This window comes from Heterodontus francisci, chromosome 6 (assembly GCF_036365525.1).
Source record: "Heterodontus francisci isolate sHetFra1 chromosome 6, sHetFra1.hap1, whole genome shotgun sequence".
NCBI classification, from domain to species: Eukaryota; Metazoa; Chordata; class Chondrichthyes; order Heterodontiformes; family Heterodontidae; genus Heterodontus; species Heterodontus francisci.
The window spans coordinates 5,093,128-5,106,681 of NC_090376.1; the positions used below are offsets into that span (position 1 = coordinate 5,093,128).

Genomic DNA, 13,554 nt, shown 5'->3' on the forward strand with positions numbered 1-13,554 from the left:
TGGTGCCAGTGTCCCACAAACCGGAACCCACTTCAACATATCGGTCTTTGAGCCACGCATTAATTTGTCTAATCTTATTTGCCCTATGTCAATTTGCATGTGGCTCCGGTAATAATCCAGAAATTATTACCTTTTTGAGGTTCTGCTTAATTTGGTGCCAAGCTTCTCATGCTGACTGTGCAGAACCTCCTTCCTTGTCCTGCCTATGTCGTTGGTACCTACGTGGAACACGATGACTGGATTCCCGATTGTTTTCCACCCCCCATCCCCCGCACTGTAAGTTCTTCTCCAGCCCTGAGCAGATGTCCCGAACCCTGCCACCAGGCAGACAACACAGCCGTCTGGACTCTCTCACACTTTGCTACAGAGAGCAGTGTCAATCCCCCTAACTATACTGTCCCCTACTACCACTATATTCCTTTTTTCTCCCTCCATTTGGATGGCTTCCTGTACCATGGTGCCATGGTCAGGTTGCTCATCCACCCTGCAGCCCCCACTAATCCAAACAAGCTGAAAAAACATCAAACCTATTTGACAATCACAAAGACTGAGACTTCTGCCCTTGGTCCCCTTACCTGCCTCAGCTACAGCCACACACTCTTGTCCCTGACCACTGACCAAATCAGCAGACACTATCCTAAGGGGTGTGATCGCCTGCTAGTACAAAGTGTCCAGGTAACCTGATCTGTCGCAATGTCTGTAGCTCGGTCTCCAGCTCAATGACTGAGCCGAAGCTCCTCGAGCCATAAACGCTTACTATAGACGTGTGTTTGCCGTGGATCACACTCTCATCCAGGAGCTCCCAAATGCTGCAGCTGTGACACCTCCTGTTGTTCCATCCTTAATGTGTTTTAATAACTACTTAATTATTTTATTCAATTATTTTCCTTTTTTATATATTTTATTAACCTTGCCACCAGTTCCTGTACTATTTTAAACCTTAGGAATAGAATAGACCTTAACCACTGACCAGATACTCCCCAAACAGCTCGCTTCTTCCCTGAACTCCCAGCACTCTGTTCAAGTCACACTCTAAATCCTCTCCTCTCCCGCTGCTTCTCTCTGGGTAATAAAGTTTCTCCTGAATTCCCTATTGGATTTATTAGTGACGATCATATTTTATGGCCCCTAGTTCTGATCTCTCCTCTGTCTACTGTATCAAACTCTTGTAATTTTATGAACCTCTGTCAGGTCACTCCTCAGCCTTCTGAAGAGAAAAGATCACCAGCCTGTACAGTCTTTCCTGAAGGGTATAACCTCCCAGTTCTGGTAACATCCTTGAATGGAGATGGATATTGCATGGGCAAGGTTTGGGAGAGGGGTGGCTGATTTTTAATGGTGGGATGTTGAGTCACAGTCCCGTTGCTTTAGCGATTTATTTCTGACATGTTTTTTCTCTGTCTCTTTCCCCTGCAGACATGGCTAAGCAGATCGCCAACATGCTGCGCACTGTGCTCGGGCTCCAACATAGTGCGGAATCACCTGGTGACAGGGCCCCCAGCCTCCAGCACGTTCCCCTGTGCCTGCTCGCCCCTTACATCCGCAAGCTCCCCATGCCTGAAGACTATGCCCTGGAGGAGCTGCGCAGCCTGACTCAAACCTACCTGCGGGAGCTGATTGTTAGCCCATAGCCTCTCTTCCTGCAGAGGGGAGAGTGGACCGTTTCCTTTACTCTCCGCCTGTACGCTTTCCCCCTTCAAGCAAAAGTTCCTCTGACAATGCTGAAATTCTACCACGTGACTCCAATTCTTGATTGGCTTCTGTTAAATGGAGGAACCATTTAAAGACCTTTTTTTTAAAGAGAGGCAGCTTCCTGGGCAAGTGAGGACTGTATCCCGTGTAATGGAAAGTTACAAGGTGCCATGTCGCTCGCATGTTGGTGGGACTTTATCGCTTTTTTTAAGATATAATACTTCTGTTCTAAGTTAAGTGATTATACAGGACTTGCAATGTTGGGAGATCAGAAGTGACCCCTGTACTGGGGCTGATTTGCTTAAAACCGTCTGGTTAAACAAGACGTTGCTTGAGAGGGGTCAAGCTGACAATAAACATTGTTTTTTAAATCGTGTTTTTGCGCAGCTGCAAGATCTGACTCTTACTAACACGGTGCAATGTGATGCCAAGGTGGAGAATCCCTCTGCTAGACGTTGTCTGTCACTAGGTGACACTAGCGAGCTATCTGGCAGCCCATTAACCCTGCCCCCTAATGGTAGATGATCCCACAGGTCTTGGAAGTGGGAAGAGAGAAAATGTGCTGATTTTGGGATTTGGTTTAATCGCAAAACAGGCAAGCGATTGGAGAAACAAGATTTGCTCGTTGTAAACAGCAGCTTTCAAAATCCTCCCCACCGACAGAGGTTTCCTGTCCTTCAGAAACGTGTGGATCTGTTCAGTTAAATGTGCGTGTATTTTACCATGGAGAGCTGTGCTTTGCTGGCATTTCTACATCTGGTTTCTGGAGTCTGTCTTGAGCAGCTGGGCCCACTTGTAGTTTTTCCAATTTTCTCAGTCACTGCCAACACCACCCCCTCCCCCAACCCCCCCAAAAAAACAGCAAGGAGAGGAAGAAATTAAATCCCCAGCCCTCTGTTCTGCTGTTGGGCTTCACTGGCCCTGAGCACAAACAATGGTGACGTTTTTCAGGTAACATACAACCATTCTTTCTTGTGCAGCTGTAAGATGCTTTCCATTACACTAGTTGGATAATTTGTAAACCCAGCCTTGCTTCCCCAGTGCTGCACTGCTATCAGAATGCAGCATGTGTTGGAAGGTAGGCGGGGGAAGTGGGAGAGACTTAACCTAAGCTGTTCCCAGTTGGTGTTTCATAGAAGCCAGCAGCAGTCCAAGTGCAGGAAACTTAATCTCTTTCCACTTTCCCCACCTATGGCCTGTCCAAGGGAGGAGAATGCAAGCTGACGTGGGTTTATCCCACATACGGTCTGGGCCGAGTGTGGGCTGCAGTTTTTAAGCATTGTATAAACTTGCCCTGGAGGAGTGGTGAAGAAGGGTAACTGCTTGTGGAATATTGTTATTAAGGGAGCTGGGAGGGAATTGGAAGTTGGACTGAATGATAAGAGGCTGGTGGAATTGATTGCCTCTGCAGCATGGAGACAGAGGATCTTGGCCCAGGTGTCGTGAGGGTTAAATCCGCACCATTTACACATGATAGCCTTTTGGAGTCCAGTGTAGGTTTGAGAAAGCTGGTTCACTGCTGAGTAATGTATGTTAAACAGACTGAGAACTTGGATAACATTTGCACAACTACCTGTAGCATCTCGCTGCAGCAGGTGAGTGGTTTAAGAAATGGACCCTCCCCAAACCAGGAGATACTAATAAACATGGAGAGAATATTGGAGCATTGAGTTAATTTGATCTGCCAGTGCAGAGTTCAACAGCATTAACTGATTGTCCTTGTTTATAACCACACCCTCCTTCCTTTAAGCCTACCAATTAATCTCTCTTTTGAAAATGGAAATGTAGAGAACCTAAAGAGGGGCCAAGGGGACATGGCAGCAATCTCTGTACACTCATTCCCCCCCCCCCTGCCCCTTGTCATTCTGGTCCCCTCTGGGTGCAATGGAGTCAGCCTTTAATACCCCTGGGTTTGAGGTGGGTAAGGGGATTTGATCAGCTGGACTTCCTGCTCCTGGTCGCTGTTTGGTAATTTGAGTTTGGTCCCCGCTCTCGACTTCCTGCTTCAATGGAGGGGTCAGCAGTTGTGGAACTGACTCAACGAAGCAGCCTGGTGTAAGCGCATGTTAAATAACGTGACCATTAATGACAATATTGAAATATTAGCGCCAAATAAAAATAGCTGGTGGCATTCCCCTGTTGAATATTTCTTTTAAAATTGTGTGGACAGTGACCCCTGGGGAACCTTTTAAGACTTTCTATGGGGAGAGGGAAACTTTTTTTTTCTGCTCCTTCCTCCACCCTCCCCAGCAACTAACCTGAGCCACATCCACATTTTAACTGCAACACTGACTAAAGCAGGAGTCTGGCATGCTGTCTTAAAGGAGGAGGGATCAATGTGAAGAGAGAATGACTACATCAAGAGCAAAAGCAGGACATCAACAAGAGGGAGAGACTGTGCCTTTTTAAATAACACGGCAGCACTGTGGGTTAACTGGAGAAGTAATGAGGGGAGGGCTATTATAGAGAAAATTCTTGGCCTTTATTTGCAGAAATTATTAGTGAGGATAGCAATGTATTAGTCCTGAAACCCTTCAGGAGTTTTCTCACCCTTTCCCCTCTGGAATTAGGCAAGTTTTTACTTGTTCAGACTTTACAATGTGGCACTGGGGTTTCACTGATCAGAGAGATTTCCAACTTCAGATTTGTTTGGAGTGAGCAGTGGGTTAAAGAGAGAGAGAGATCAGATCAAGGAAATCTGGTCAACCCTTGCAAATGGTCGGGGTAACTGTTGGGTTGCTTGGCAGTGAAATTCGACCCCGTCAAGCTAGCGTAGGGATGTTGTATCCCAGCAAAGGGCAGCATCTCCTAGAGGTCAGGATCCAAGAGCTAGTACATAGTTGAGGTCAGTTCATTTAATTTTCCTTTGCATCTCAATGAGGTGTGTGTGTGAGAGAAAGAGAGAGGTATTTTGCAACCAGCAGAATACAGGAAATCTCAATGTCCCCAGATATTTTATAACTCAGTACAACATTAGTTCTGGGTTTTTGGTACCCTATTCTATACCAGCATCTTCACTCTTTCTGTCTCTGGACATTTCCGGCTCCTGGTCCAATGTGGATGTGTGTCTTGCAGATGGTGTCATGAAAGAAGATGCATTGAAAAATTTTTTTTATTAAAAATAAATTGCGAATAAAGTAAATTCTCACAGATTGTTAGTATTTTTAATTGTTTTGTCTGGGGAGGGGAACATGCAATATTTTTTAATAAATGTGCAAATTTCAATGAAGGCTTTTGGAGGAGTCATTGTGTGTGCAGTTACTTGTTTTGTGAATGGAATGGATTGAAAGGCCATTCAAGCTCATTAAGTTTGCCCTGTTAATTGGGCACAGGTTGTACTGTTTCTTTAGTCTCTACTCCAATTTTATAACAGGAGACTTCCACTTACATGGTGCCTTAATTCATTTTATAAATGCTCAGAAGCATTTCACCTGGAAAGACGAGTATTTATACAGTGCTTCTCACAATTTTAGGATGTCCCAAATCACTTTTCAGCCAATCAAGTAGTTTTGAAGTGCAGTCAATGCTGGAATGTAAGGCACACGGCAAGATCACACAAACAACAAAGATGTGACCAGGTAATCTGCTTTTAGATGTTGATTGAGGGATAATTATTGTTCGGGATGTGGGGAGAGAACTTTGCTCTTTGTGCAGATGGGACCTTTACCAACAGATGGATAAGGCCTTAATTTAACAGTGAAAGGATTGGCCCTTTATAGAAGGAGGCCATTCAGCCCCTTGAGCCTGTTCTGTCATTGAGTTACTCATTCACTTGCCTTTCATCCTTACCCCTTGCCTCTGATCTCCAGGTTGACTTGCTGATGATCCTAGGTGACAGGATTCAATCTGATTGTCGAGTGAAATCAAGGTGTGTGTTTTTCCCAGAGAGTAGTAGAAATCTGGAACACTCCAAAAATGCTGTAGACGCTGGGGGTCAGTTGCAAGTTTTCAACACCGATCATTGGGATATTGAGCAACAATGGGTAAATGGAGTTGAAGTACAAATCAGCCATGATCTGATTAAGGACAAACGGGCTCAAGGGGCTGAATAGCCGCCTCCTGTTATGCAATCCAGCACCAGTGATGAAAGGCTATTAACCGGAAACATTAACTCTGTTTCTCTCCATAGATGCTGCCAGACCTCCTGACTATTTCCAGCAGTTTGTTTTTATTTCCGGCATGTAAAATATTTTGCTTTTGTACGATTGGAACAGTACCCATACCTTGCACACTTCACAAGGTCACAGAGCCGTACAGGGCAAGAGGTGATTGTCATGTACAGAAACACATCCACTTAGACAGCTTCCACTTTGGCTCAGTGAGTATTACACTTGCTTCCGTGAATAGGTTGTGGGTTCAAGACCCACTCAGACTTGAGTCCATAATGCAGGCTGTCAATTAAGTGCTCCAATATTGGAGGTCATAGTCATTTATGGCACAGAGAGGCCTTTCAGCCCATTGAGTCCATGCCAGCTGTCCACAGAGCTATGCAGTCAGTTCCACTCCCCAGCTTGATCCCCATAGCCCTGCAAGTCTATTTCTCTCAGGTGGCCATTCAACTTCCTCATCATTGATCATCTTCACTTCCACCACCCTTGAGGGCAGTGAGTTCCAGGTCATTACCACCTGCTGCGTAAAAAAAGTTGTTCTTCATATCTCCTTGCATCTCTTGCCCAAAACTTTCAATCTGTAGCCCCTAGTCCTTGTACCATTTGTTAATGGGAACAGTTTTTCCTTAGGAACATAAGAGCAGAAGTAGGCCATTCAGCCCATCGAGCCTACCCTGCCATTCAATATGATCATGGCTGATCATCCACTTCAATGCCCTTTTCCCACACTATCCTCATATCCGCTTATGTTATTTGTATTTAGAAATCTGTCAATCTCTACTTTAAACATACTCAATGACTGAGCTTCCACAGCCCTCTGGGACAGAGAATTCCAAAGATTCACAATGTCTGAGTAAAGAAATTTCTCCTCATCTCTGTCCTAAGTGGCTCCCCCTTTATTTTGAAATTTTAACATCTGGTTCTAGACTCCCCAACCTTAGGAAACAGCTGCATCTACCCTGTCTATCCCCTTAAGTATTTTGTAGGTTTCAATGCGATCTCCTCTCATTCTTCAAAACTCTAGAGAATACAGGCCCAGTTTCCCCAATCTCTCTTCACAGGACAGTCCCACCATTCCAGAAACAAGTCTGGTGAACCTTCGTTGCACTCCCTCTAGGTCAATAATATCCTTCCTAAGGTAAGGGAACCAAAACTGCACACAGTACTCCAGGTGCGGTCTAACCAAGGTTCTATACAATTGAAGCAAGACTTCACTACTCCTGGACTCAAATCCTCTTGTGATAAAGGCTAACATACCATTAGCCTTCCTAATTGCTTGCAACACCTACAGGTTAGCTTTCAGTGACTTATTCACAAGGACACCCAGGTCCCTTTGTACATCTACACTTTCTAATCTCTTACCATTTTAAGAAATATGCTGCACATGTGTTTCTCCTACCAAAGTGGATAACCTCACATTTTTCCACATTATATTCCATCTGCCACATTCTTGCCCGCACAAGTCTGTCCAAATCCCCTTGAAGCCGCTTTGCATCTTCCTCACGACACACATTCCCACCTAGTTTTGTGTCATCCACAAACTTAGAAATATTACAAATCATTGATGTACATTGTGAACAACTGGGGCCCAAGCACTGATCTCTGTAGTACCCCACTGGTCACAGCCTGCCAATGCGAGAATGACCTGTTTATTCCTACCTCTGCTTTCTGCCAGTTAACCAATCCTTAATCCATGCCAGTATATTACCCCCTATCCCATGTGCTTTAATTTTGCTAACCAACCTCCTGTGGGGGACTTTATCAAAAGCCTTCTGAAAATCCAAATATACCATGTCCACTAACTCCCCTTTATCAATTCTGTTAGTAACATTCTCAAAAAACTCCAACAGGTTTGCCAAACATGATTTCCCATTCATAAATCCATGTTGACTGTGCCCAATCAGATCATTATTATCCAACTGTCCATTTATCACATCCTTTAGAATAGATTCTAGTGTTTTCCCAACAACTGGTGTAAGGCTAACACGTCTGTAATTCCCTGTTTATTTACTCTCTCCTTTCTTAAATAGTGGGGGTGACATTTGCTACTTTGCAATCTGCAGGAGAATTTTGGAAGATGATCACCAATGCATCTATTATCTCTATAGCTACCTCTTTCAACACTCTGGGATGTAGAATATCAGGTCCTGGGGACTTATCAACCTTCAGCCCCATTAATTTCTCCAATACAACCTTTGTATTAATAATTTCCTTCAGTTCCTCATTTCCCCCTAATCTCTTGGATCTCTAATTCTGGGAGATTTCTTGTATCTTCCTCAGTAAAGACAGACACAAAATAATCATTTAGCTTCTCTGCCATTTCTCTATTCCCCATTATAAATTCTCCTGACTCTGCCTGTAATGGACCCATATTTGTCTTAGCCAAACATTTCCTCTTGTTCGTCAGATTGGCGATCATCCCTTACTAATGTACTGTATCAGCACAACACCACCTCCTTTTCCTTTTTGTCTATTCTTCCTGAATGTTGAATATTCTTGAATATTCAGTTCCCAGTCTTGGTCACCATGTAGCCACGTTTCTGTAATGGCAATGAGACCATTTACCTCTATTTGGGCCTTTTAAGTCATCTACCTTGTTGCAAATGCTGCTTTCTTCGTCCAACATATCTAAGCATGTCAACAGTTTTACACTTCTATTAAATCTCCCTTCAATCTCTTTTGTTCTAAGGAAAACAAACCCAGCTTCCAGCAACTAAAATTCTCCATCCCTGGAACCATTTTGGTCAATCTCCTCTGCACCCTCTCAAGGACCCTCACCTTCCTGAAGGTGCTGTCTTCTGGATGGTATGTTGAACCGAGGCCCCTCTGCTGAACGTAAAAGGGCAGGGGAGCTCTCCCCAGTGTCCTGGCTAATAATGATCCCTCAACCAGTATCTCAAATAGTTTATCTGGTCACTATCACATTGCTGTTTGTGGGATCTTGCTGTGCACAAATTGGCTGCCATGTTTCCTACATCACAACAGTGACTACACTTTACAGCCAATGAAATACTTTGGGACGACCTGGGGTGAAAGGCGCTACAGAAATGAATTTTACACATCCCCCACTGCTAGCCAGATATGCACAAACACATGATTGCGTACAATCATTAAGACAGTTAAACACTCATCCCAATGCGTGCACACACCGTATTGTCAAAAGGGAGCTTTTCCTCACCCGTGCAATTTTCAGCAGTACTGAACACGTTGCAATTGTACTTAACCTGTTTCCCTTTTTATTCAGTGTTCGAATACGTTTCCCCACTCTCTCCGTGCAGAGTTGGAAGCTAGACTTCAACTCAGAGTCACGAGATCAGTATCTAACTGTGGGGTGAACGTGCCAGAATTATGTGGGAAGGATTGAGGGAATTTGGGGACATCTCCAGGATTGAGGGGATTCAGGGTTCTCCGGAATTGGGTTGACCCTAGTCCTCCAGCCCCTAATTTCTAGGCCTTCCGTGGGAAGCTCACTTGGAGCCCTGGGACTGTGTGTCTAGGAGTGATTTTGGGAATATTCCTCTCCCTCTCCGGGAGTGACTTTGGGAATATTCCTCTCCCTGTCCGGGAGTGACTTTGGGAATATTCCTCTCCCTGTCCGGGAGTGACTTTGCGAGAATTCCTCTCCCTCTCCGGGAATGACTTTGGGAGGATTCCTCTCCCTCTCCGGGAATGATTTTGGGAGGATTCCTCTCCCTCTTCCTCTCCCTCTGTGGGAGTGACTTTGGGAGAATTCCCCTCCTGTCCGGGAGTGACTTTGGGAATATTCCTCTCCCTGTCCGGGAGTGACTTTGGGAATATTCCTCTCCCTGTCCGGGAGTGACTTTGCGAGAATTCCTCTCCCTCTCTGGGAATGGTTTTGGGAGGATTCCTCTCCCTCTCTGGGAGTGACTTTGGGAGAATTCCTCTCCCTGTCCGGGAGTGACTTTGGGAATATTCCTCTCCCTCTCTGGGAATGATTTTGGGAGGATTCCTCTCCCTCTCTGGGAGTGACTTTGGGAGAATTCCTCTCCCTGTCCGGGAATGATTTTGGGAGGATTCCTCTCCCTCTCCGGGAATGATTTTGGGAGGATTCCTCTCCCTCTCTGGGAGTGACTTTGGGAGAATTCCTCTCCCTGTCCGGGAGTGACTTTGCGAGAATTCCTCTCCCTCTCCGGGAGTGACTTTGGGAGAATTCCTCTCTCTGGGATACTGGGATGGATTGTGTCAATCTGCTGCACCTGATCTGCCTCTCTCTCCTTCCAGGTATTTACAGAATTTGCTACAGCTGAAAAGTAAATTAACCGGAACTTTTTTGATTAGATTTTGAAGAGATGTTGGTTCCCGTCCGGACTTTTAAATAGACTGGAGCCTCTCTTCCCCCCCACCCTCGGGGACTGGAGCCTCTTCCCCCCCCCCCCCCACCCCCGGGGACTGGAGCCTCTTCCCCCCCCCCCCCCTCCCCACCCCCGGGGACTGGAGCCTCTTCCACCCCCGGGGACTGGAGCTTCTCTTTCCCCCCCCCCCCCCCAACCCCCGGGGACTGGAGCTTCTCTTTCCCCCCCCCCCCCCCCCAACCCCCGGGGACTGGAGCTTCTCTCCCCCCCCCCCCCCCCCCACCCTCGGGGACTGGAGCCTCTCTCCCCCCCACCCTCGGGGACTGGAGCGCCTCTCCCCCCCCACCCCCGGGGACTGGAGCCTCTCCATCTCCCCCCCCCCCCCCCCAACCCCCGGGGACTGGAGCGCCTCTCCCCCCCCACCCCCGGGGACTGGAGCCTCTCCATCTCTCTCTCTTTCCCCCCCCCCCCCCCCCCCCCCCCCCAACCCCCGGGGACTGGAGCCTCTTTCTCCCCCCCCCCCCCCCACCCCTGGGGACTGGAGCCTCTTCCCCCCACCCCTGGGGACTGGAGCTTTTCCTCTTCCCCCCCCCCCCCACCCCCGGGGACTGGAGCCTCTTCCCCCCCCACCCCCGGGGACTGGAGCCTCTCTTTCCCCCCCCCCCCCCCCACCCTCGGGGACTGAAGCTGTTTCCTTTTGATCACCGGCAGCTTCCCGGGGGTTTTGTTGTAATTGTCGGCGCCGTTTAAACAAGGAGCGAAACCGCAGAATCACAGCCTCCAGATCACCCGCTCCGTCTCTGTCTCTCTGTCTGTCTCTCTGTCTGTCTGTGTCTCTGTCTCATTCTCTCTGTTGCATTCTTTCTCTCCTTGTCTCTCATTCTCTCTCTCTCTCTCTTCCATCTTTCCCTCCCTCCCTTTACCTCTCTGCTTAATTTCTTTATGCCTGATTCTGTTGTCATTTTCTGTCTTTCTTTGTCCCTGTTCCTCTTCCCACAATCTTTCCTTTCTCACCAATTGTTTCTCGCTGGATTTTCAATCCTCTTCTGCCACCTCTATTCTCTCATTCTTTCACTGTCATTCTGTTTTGTCACATTTTCCTGCTTGTGTATCTATTTCCTTTGTCTCTCTCCCTCTCCCTCCCTCAACTGTCTCTTTAAAAATGTTTTTTTTGGAAGACATTAGTGGCACATTTAGATTAACCGATGTTCTCCCACCCAGAAACCCATCTCCACGGTGACTGATATCATCCCAGAAATGCAGAAGTTGTCTTGAGAATTATGAGCAAAAATGAATGTGATTAAATTGAGCTGTAATTATTCAGTGTGATCACACCAGCTGCCTTCTCCCATGTGGTGAAGAAGGTTTCAACAAGAGTATTTGCTCCACATTCTGTGACAGGCTCTTGGTGCAAACAGGACTGAATCTTCACAGAACCGGGTCACAACTTACATTCTCCTTTTGATCGATTCCAGGTGCATTCGGTGCCAGGGGCCAATTTGCCAATCAGCTGCTCCGTGACTTATTAACGAATTACTCCAGTACTCTGAGACCAGTACAGAACACAGAGCAAAAACTCAATGTAACTCTGCAAATCACATTCTTCCAGATTATACACATGGTAAGGTGCGCTTCAGTGTGTCCCCCCTCTCTATATCCCACTGTTCCCCAGTTTTTTTTTTATTCATTCATGGGATGTGGACGTCACTGGCCAGGCCAGCATTTATTGCCCATCCCTAATTGCCCTTGAGAAGGTGGTGGTGAGCTGCCTTCCTGAACCGCTGCAGTCCATGTGGGATAGGTACACCCACAGTGCTATCGACTCCGTAGCGGTTAGGTACAACTGAATGGCTTGCTAGGCCATTTCAGAGGGCATGTAAGAGTTAACCACATTGCTGTGGGTCTGGAGTCACATGTAGGCCAGACCAGGTAAGGACAGTAGATTTCCTTCCCTAAAGGACATTAGTGAACCAGATGGGTTTTTACAACAATCGACAATGGTTTCATGGCCATCATTAGACTAGCTTTTAATTCCAGATTTATTAATTAAATTCAAATTCTACCTTCTGCTGTGGTGGGATTCGAACCCATGTCCCCAGAGAAATTCTCTGGGTTACTAGCCCAGTGACAATACCACTACGCCACTGCCTCCCCAGTGTGTCCCCCCTCTCTATATCCCACAGTTCCCCAGTGTCTGCCCTCTCTATATCCCACTGTTCCCCACTGTCTCCCCTCTCTATATCCCACTGTTCCCCACTGTCTCCCCTCTCTATATCCCACTGTTCCCCACTGTCTCCCCTCTCTATACCCCACTGTTCCCCACTGTCTCCCCTCTCTATACCCCACTGTTCCCCACTGTCTCCCCTCTCTATACCCCACTGTTCCCCACTGTCTCCCCTCTCTATATCCCACTGTTCCCCACTGTCTCCCCTCTCTATATCCCACTGTTCCCCACTGTCTCCCCTCTCTATATCCCACTGTTCCCCACTGACTCCCATCTCTATACCCCACTGTTTCCCACTGTCTCCCCTCTCTATACCCCACTGTTCCCCACTGTCTCCCCTCTCTATATCCCACTGTTCCCCACTGTCTCCCCTCTCTATATCCCACTGTTCCCCACTGTCTCCCCTCTCTATATCCCACTGTTCCCCACTGTCTCCCCTCTCTATATCCCACTGTTCCCCACTGTCTCCCCTCTCTATATCCCACTGTTCCCCACTGTCTCCCCTCTCTATATCCCACTGTTCCCCACTGACTCCCCTCTCTATACCCCACTGTTCCCCACTGTCTCCCCTCTCTATACCCCACTGTTCCCCACTGACTCCCATCTCTATACCCCACTGTTTCCCACTGTCTCCCCTCTCTATACCCCACTGTTCCCCACTGTCTCCCCTCTCTATATCCCACTGTTCCCCACTGTCTCCCCTCTCTATATCCCACTGTTCCCCACTGTCTCCCCTCTCTATATCCCACTGTTCCCCACTGTCTCCCCTCTCTATATCCCACTGTTCCCCACTGTCTCCCCTCTCTATACCCCACTGTTTCCCACTGTCTCCCCTCTCTATATCCCACTGTTTCCCACTGTCTCCCCTCTCTATATCCCACTGTTCCCCACTGTCTCCCCTCTCTATATCCCACTGTTCCCCACTGTCTCCCCTCTCTATATCCCACTGTTCCCCACTGTCTCCCCTCTCTATATCCCACTGTTCCCCACTGTCTCCCACCTCTATATCCCACTGTTCCTCAGTGTCTGCCCTCTCTCTATCCCATTGTTCCCCAGTGTGTCACCTCTCTATAGCAACCCCACCGCGTCCATGCCGACCATAATGCCTATCTATACTAATCCCATCTGCCTGCATTAATTCCATATCCCTCTATGCCTTGATCATTCAAGTACCTGTCCAGATGCCTCTTAAATGTCGCTACTGTTCCTGCCTCCA

The 13,554-nt window shown here is 47.4% G+C and overlaps 1 protein-coding gene and 1 pseudogene across 5 annotated transcripts in view; both read left to right on the plus strand.

The window, feature by feature from the left end:
• Window positions 1-4,917, plus strand: part of nup98 (nucleoporin 98 and 96 precursor) — a 102,546-nt gene extending 97,629 nt beyond the window's left edge. For all 5 annotated transcript variants that reach the window (XM_068032997.1, XM_068033000.1, XM_068032998.1 and 2 more), the window contains one exon: window positions 1,417-4,917. In XM_068032997.1, the coding sequence (XP_067889098.1) occupies window positions 1,417-1,631 (215 nt within the window). In that variant the 3' untranslated portion in view covers window positions 1,632-4,917. The remainder of the gene's footprint in view (window positions 1-1,416) is intronic.
• A 6,671-nt stretch (window positions 4,918-11,588) lies between these two features.
• The window catches only part of LOC137371064 (neuronal acetylcholine receptor subunit alpha-10-like), a 44,123-nt pseudogene continuing 42,157 nt past the window's right edge, over window positions 11,589-13,554 (plus strand).